The sequence below is a fragment of the Panthera onca genome, chromosome D1, assembly GCF_046562875.1.
Source record: "Panthera onca isolate mPanOnc1 chromosome D1, mPanOnc1 haplotype 2, whole genome shotgun sequence".
In the NCBI taxonomy this organism is placed as follows: Eukaryota; Metazoa; Chordata; class Mammalia; order Carnivora; family Felidae; genus Panthera; species Panthera onca.
This window is the reverse complement of record NC_138348.1, coordinates 94,465,490-94,472,542: the sequence shown is the minus strand read 5'-3', so window position 1 is coordinate 94,472,542 and position 7,053 is coordinate 94,465,490. Positions and strand designations below refer to the sequence as shown.

Below are 7,053 nucleotides of genomic sequence, written 5' to 3'. Positions count from 1 at the left end.
GAATAGCCATTTGCCTATGGATAATATATGTTGTTTATAATTGCTGCTGTCATAAACAATGCCATAATAAACATCTTGGTGCATATATGCAAATGTTACTTGGGGACAGAGAAAAAGTATTGCTGGGTCATAGGTTGTATGTATTCAATTGATACTACCAAATTAACTTCCCAGAGACTATATCAGTTTGTAATCTTAACAGCCATATATAAGAATAGTTTCCCCCTATGTCCATGCCACTGCTTGCTAAACTTGCAAAATGGGTAAGAAGTGATGTCTCATTGTTTTACCTTTCCTTTCCGTGATTAAGAATGAAGATGAACATTCTTTGTACGTTTATTGGTGATTTGTAGTCTTCCTCTGAGTTTGCCTGTTTTGCAGATGGATTTTTTTCTTATCGTTAGATGTTACATATTCTTGATACTAATCATTTAATATATGCTCCAGGCTCTGAGCTGTCAGCACAGAGCCTGACGCGCGGCTCAAACTGTTCAGTCTGGTCCTTCCTTCATCAGTGACTTATTTAGTGAGGAATTAAGATTGCAGGGCACTGTGATAGGTGTATGGAATATAACGGGCAACAAAAATGTTGTAATATCTGTCTTCATGGAGCTGACTTTCATGTGGTATGTGTGTTTGGGAGGAAAGAAACAGAGTTTTAAATAACTTACTTATGATTGTGAGACTTTCTACCAAGGAGAGGTACGGCATGTTATGAGAGCTTGTAACTAACTGGAGGTCCTCATCCTGATGGTGGTGCTGGGAGAGAAGCATTCAGGGGAGGCCTTCTGGAGTAGTACCGTTTGAGCAGAATTCTGAAGGATGAGGGGGCAGGCTGAGATTGGGGATGGGAGTGAGAAGTGGGATGAGCAAGAAAGAATGTTTTTTTTTGTTTTTTTTTTTCAACGTTTTTTATTTATTTTTTTGGGACAGAGAGAGACAGAGCATGAACGGGGGAGGGGCAGAGAGAGAGGGAGACACACAGAATCGGAAACAGGCTCCGGGCTCCGAGCCATCAGCCCAGAGCCCGACGCGGGGCTCGAACTCACGGACCGCGAGATCGTGACCTGGCTGAAGTCGGACGCTTAACCGACTGCGCCACCCAGGCGCCCCAAGAGAGAATGTTTGAAGTAACGGCAAATAGGGTGTATGCAAGGGTCCCGAGGTGGGAAAGAGCTTGGGGAAGAGCTTGGAGAAATTGAAAGAAAGATAGTGTGTCTAGGGCCAGAGAACAATAGAGAAATGTGTAAGATGGACCTAATATTGTGAACAGGGATCAGATCTGATGGGCCAAAGGTCATTCACCTTATGTGAAAACCTCACATGCAAACTCTGTGTTTAGTGTAAACTTGGGGCTGAATTTTCCAGCAAGAAAGCCTCCATAGTATATTGTCTCTTATATATTTAGTCTTATGGACTAACGTAAGCATTGCCTGCTATAGTTAATGGGAAGCCACTGAAGGATTTTAATTAAGTGACGTGATTAGATATACATTTTTATAAAATCCTTTCGGCCTCTGATGAGAATGAAGGGGTCCAAGACTGGATGTGGAAAGGTGATTTACAGAGTTATTATTATAGGTCAAGTGCTTGGACTAAAGCCATAATGTGGAGATGGGGGCATTCGGTTATTATTTCTTTTCTTTTTCTTTTTTTTTTAAACAATATCTGATGAAGGGTAAAGAACTAATTCTTAGGAAAATTGTTGTTTCTGCACTTGGAAGAGAGAGACCATTTTCCAAAAATCAAAGAAATGGTAGGAGTAGTTAGTAGAGTGGGCTCATCTGAGAGTGTGCGTAGCTCTACTCTTTGAATTGTTCGGGCCAAGCCTAGCTGAATACCAGGTACAGAAATTGGATAGTTCTGGAAGGGTTATGTGTAAATGGGACTTTTATAATTGGAGTCATTTAAACTTGCAAGGAGAATATGTGGTTTAAAGTGGTGGTGAGCCACTTGGTCAGGAGCTAGATACTTAGGTAAATACATGATTATCTCCAATTCTTTGTGTTATTGTACTTCAGCTTTTCTTGTATGGGAGTTTTAAAATTTTGGGGCACCTGGGTGGCTCAGTCGGTTGGGCGGCCGACTTCGGCTCAGGTCACGATCTCACAATCCGTGAGTTCGAGCCCCGCGTCGGGCTCTGTGCTGACGGCTCAGAGCCTGGAGCCCATTTCAGATTCTATGTCTCCCTCTCTCTCTGCCCCTCCCCTGTTCATGCTCTGTCTCTCTCTGTCTCAAAAATAAATAAACGTTAAAAAAAAATAAAATTTTACATCTAAGTAGGTTGGTCACTTATGAATGTAATGGAATTATAACAGCCTGATAAAAACATAAATGACATTAGATGCACTTTAACAGAGATAGTGGGAAATCTTTCGTCTAAGGCACATTGAAAAAAAGTGGTCTGTAGCTGGGTAAGCTTTGGAAAGGCATGTCTTCCTCGTGGGGGTTTCTACTGCATGTGAAAATCGTTAGAACTGGAAAAGTAAGGCTGAATTTATTACTTGACAGGTAAGGGAGAGCTGTATTGCTCAAAAGTGACTTTGGTCTTTCTGAGTTAAAAGGGAAGGGCTACATTGGGTAAGGAACAGAAGTTTTGCCCAGATAAAGCAGGATCGTGAGGCCGTTTGATTGGTTAAGGAGAGGATTGTAAAGTCTCCTTTTAAAGTGGTCATTGCTCTGGTTTACATCAGTAAACAGTGGGCACAGTTTTTAGTAAAACCGAGATGATCTAACAGTCAGTTTTATATGCATAAGCTTGGGAGTTAGAATTTTTTTTTCAACATAGTGTTAAAAATTCTGAGAAATTGAGTGGTGAAGGAAACTGCTCAACCTTGTCTAACTCTGTATCTCCCCCAGTTTGAATACTTGAGCCCTGCTTTTAATAACGAATGTATTATGGAACGCATCATGGAAACAACTGCTTAAATTAAGTGTGTACGTTTTCGGGAACAAATGAACTCAAGGGCTCATTGTCAAGGATTTGGCTCAGATGTATGCATGAGCTCAACCTTGTCATTAGAGTTACCAGCAGTAGAAAAATAATTAATACCCAGGGATCTGAGTAAGAGGTTGTTTATGATATTGTTTGGATGAATTCTTGTGTAATTTCTTATTCTGTTGGAGAAAGCTGGGGTATGTATATTTGGGGAAGAGATTTGGGCTCTAGAGCCTTAAGAAACAAGGGACAATGTGAAGGTCAAGTTCTGGCATGTTGTCTTTGTGGCCGTGGCTCCTTTTCCTCAGAACAACACTCCAGCTGCTGCAGGCAATAGACATACACAACACACTCCTTGGGGGCTTTGGTGGGACCATGTTGGTGAAGATCTAAGGCAGGGCTGCCTAGAAGTCTCGTAGCTCATTTCATTCTTGATGTTCAGGTTGTTGGAGCTTCTTTGTTGGATAGGCTTCTCCAACTCTTGGTATTTCCAATTCCTAGAACTGATTTTCTGGCAGACTACAAAAAATGGTTTTTTTCAACAGAATCAGTACCTGGCACATCGCTTAGTACATGATACCAATACATCCATAGAACGTGATAATCATGCGTGAATAAATGGTGTCTATTTTGCATTTCCTGAATTGGAGCCAGGTGGCACTCTCACACTTGTTCTTGTCTCCTTTATAGGATCTGTCTAGGGGCACCTGGATGGCTCAGTCCGTTAAGCCTCCGACTTCAGCTCAGGTCATGAACCGAGTTCAAGCCCCACATCGGGCTCTGTGCTGACAGCTCAGAGCCTGGGGCCTGCTTCAGATTCTGTGTCTCCCTCTTGCTCTGCCCTTCCCCTGTTTGTGTTGTCTCTCTCCCTCAAGAATAAATAAACATTAAAAAGATTTTTTTTAAAAAGGAATCTGGGTTTTGGGGAGCCTGGGTGGCTCAGTCGGATAGACTCTGGATTTTGGCTCGGGTCACGATCTCACCGTTCGTGGGTTCAAGCCCCGAGTCAGGGTCTGTGCTGACAGCTCAGACCCTGGAGCCTATTTCAGATTCTGTGTCTCCCTCTCTCTCTGCCCCTCCCCCACTCGCGCCCTGTCTCTAACTCTCTCATAAATAAACGCTAAAAAATTAAAAAAAAAAAAAATTGTCAAGGTGTTTTATGTTACCCTCTGTCTGGCCGTCACGCAGGTAACTCTTAAAGCAATAGGCCAGACCCAGGAAAACTAATATTTGTGCAACTTAAAAGCAGTTTTTTAAACAGGTTTTAAAGTAATAACATGAGCCCTGCGTTTCAGTTCCCCTAGATCTAGGTTACCTAGAGCCATACCTAAGCCAATGAAAGTCTGGAGTTCTTCCTGAAATTTCTACATATTCTGGGGCCATTGCTGTGAGCTTGTCTATGGGCTGTCTCTAATTCAAACCACATCATTCCAGACAAGAAACTCAATTCTTCCTTACACATACAGCACACCCATACACCAGTGCATGTGACATACACATCCCGTTTTATAATACATTAGCTAACGTAGAAGACTTTACTGAAGGTTGAAGGGGAAAACAGTTTAACAGCACAGAAATGTGGCCTCAGATTGAGTATAAGCATCTCCATCTTTCAAATGTTCTGTAGGCTCCTCAACTGTGGAGAATTTCCACTGGCTTCTTCCCACAGACTTTTCAGCTACGTTCATCTTTCTGCCTCATTTCTCCTCTCTTTACTTTCTGTGCCATTTTCCTCTCTGAGGAGCATTTAGTCATTACCCGGATTTTCTCACTCAGGGCCATTTAAACCATTCTTTTGACGATAGGGCTCTTGATAATATTCGTCCTTAGGATCTCTCTCTTCGCCTTCAAATGACCAATTTCACCTGCCCAGCCCCAAGACAGCTCCTCTGTAAGATAAAATCAGATCAGGCAGTTGAGATAATAGCATTTTCACCTCATTACACTTTATTTTGCTTTGCAATTTTCAATTCAGTACTAAAAGGAATGTGCAATAACCCTTGTTTTTAAAAATCACACTTTAATGGGCTTTTAATGATAGTCTTTCTTTGCTGTCGGAAGAGAAGCATCTGTGACACTCATTATTATGAACTGTGACTTACCTGCGCCGTCATTCTATAAAAAACTTTTCTGTCAAATGTCTTGCCCAAGAAAATGGTTAAAACAATTATAGGTGTATCATTTACCTTGAGGACCTTCTGTGAAAACCTCACATGCAAACTCTGTATTTAATGGAACCTTGGGGCTGAATTTTCCAGCAGGAAAGCCTTCATAGTATATTGTCTCTCAGACTTCTTTTGGTTTCCTAGGCACTCGGCCTACTCCTACTGAAGCATAGGAACTGACCTAATCTAAAGTGAAATTTTCATATCATGCCCTCAAGTTTTGGTATTATCTAGGAATAAACACCCTTAGGTGTATGTAAACATTTGTATTATATCAAGATGAAAGTCCCCTTTTTGAGACATTGTCAAACAAAACCGTGGTTTATTTGAAACATTTTTGAAAGACCATTACAATTGATTAGGAGACTACGTGAGACTTCGACTATGAAGAAGATAAGTACTGAGAATGCTTCATGCCTTTGACAAGGAGATGAGGCGAAGGGAGTTACTGTAAACAAAGAGGGAGACGGGATTCCTTACATTTTTTTAAAAAGTTACTGACACTTGTCCTTGACTTCTGTGGTTTCTACTTTCAGCTTACAATTGAGAAAGTCCTTAGTGACACTTCATGCATCAGAAGGTATTCTGGGATTTCCTTGTTGGAGAATTCGGTCCCTTCTTTTGAAGGAGGACTCGTGGTTCATTTATATGGAACAAATTCTTACACGGAAGGTTTACCATCATAGTTTGCTTTCACATCCTCATCTTCTCCACAGTCCTCTTTCACATTTAATTTTTGTATTTGCCTTAAGTTCATTTGATGTGTCGCATGTTTTCCTCTGGATGATGAGTCTTTGGACAAGCCATTGCCTTCCTTAGGGCTGCTTTCACCTCCTCGTTTCTAATTGTATAAATGAAGGGATTCAGAAGGGGTGTCAGGATAGTATTTAGCACTGACACCACCTTATTAATCTTAAAGGAAGAGTGTGCTGTGGGTCTCAGGTACATGAACAAAACGGCACCATAGAGCAGGGAGACTGCTGTCAGGTGGGAGGCACAGGTCGAGAAAATCTTCTGTTGGCCAGTGGCTGAAGGGATCTGTAGGATGGTGGACAGGATACAGATATAAGAAATCGCTGTGAAGAGGAGTGACCCTGGGATCACCAGGACCGTCGCCAAAAGACCCAGGAGCTCCAAAATGCTTGTGTCTGTGCAGGCTGCTTTCAAAATGGGACCAACATCACAGTAGAAATGATTGATGACATTGTCGCCACAGAATGGCAACCGGATGAGCAGTAGCATCGTACAAAAGACGATGGTAAAGCCTACCACCCAGGAGCTGAGGGCAAGTTGCAGTCAGAGGTTGCTGGTCATAATGGTGGGGTAGTGAAGGGGCTTGCAGATGGCCAGGTAATGGTCAAAAGACATGACAATGAAGATAAAGAACTCGGTGGTTCCCAGGAAAAAGTGGAAGAAGACAGCAGGGGATGCAGATAGCTGTTCTTGCCACCACAAACGTTTCTGATAGTTTGGGAATGACCGTGGTAGGGAACCAGATCTCTAGGAAGGACAAGGTGCAAAGGAAGAAGTACATTGGTATTTGTAGCCTGGGCTCGGCCCAGACAATGGCAATTTTGAGCCCACTGCCTGCAAGGGTTAATATGTAGCTGCAAAAGATCACGAGAAAGAGAGGGATTTGTAGTCCTTGGGCATCAGGAAAGCTTAGAAGGATGAACTCTGTGATGGTCGTGCCATTTGTCATGTCCCTTGATTCTCTAGAAAGACAGGCAAGAAAGTAGCTCTTTAGAATCTCATACTAATTTGGACAAAAAAAAAGAAAAAGAAAGAAAAGGAGGATTCTGATTCCATTTAAGATCCTTCAGGACACTCCCCCTCCTTCACATACACATATACACCCTAAGCCCTCCTTCCTTACTCATGATTTGGCTTATCCTTTGGTCGACTAAACCAGCACCTAATGGACTTTGAAAGTACTTAGTATACTTGATG

The 7,053-nt window shown here is 42.1% G+C and overlaps 1 protein-coding gene across 1 annotated transcript; it reads right to left on the bottom strand.

The window, feature by feature from the left end:
• Nucleotides 1–5,856: 5,856 nt before the first annotated feature.
• Nucleotides 5,857–6,805, bottom strand: OR6X1 (olfactory receptor family 6 subfamily X member 1). The gene is given in 2 exon segments (XM_060607755.3): nt 5,857–6,520; nt 6,522–6,805. Coding segments are annotated over 2 exon segments (948 nt in total).
• Nucleotides 6,806–7,053: the final 248 nt, after the last annotated feature.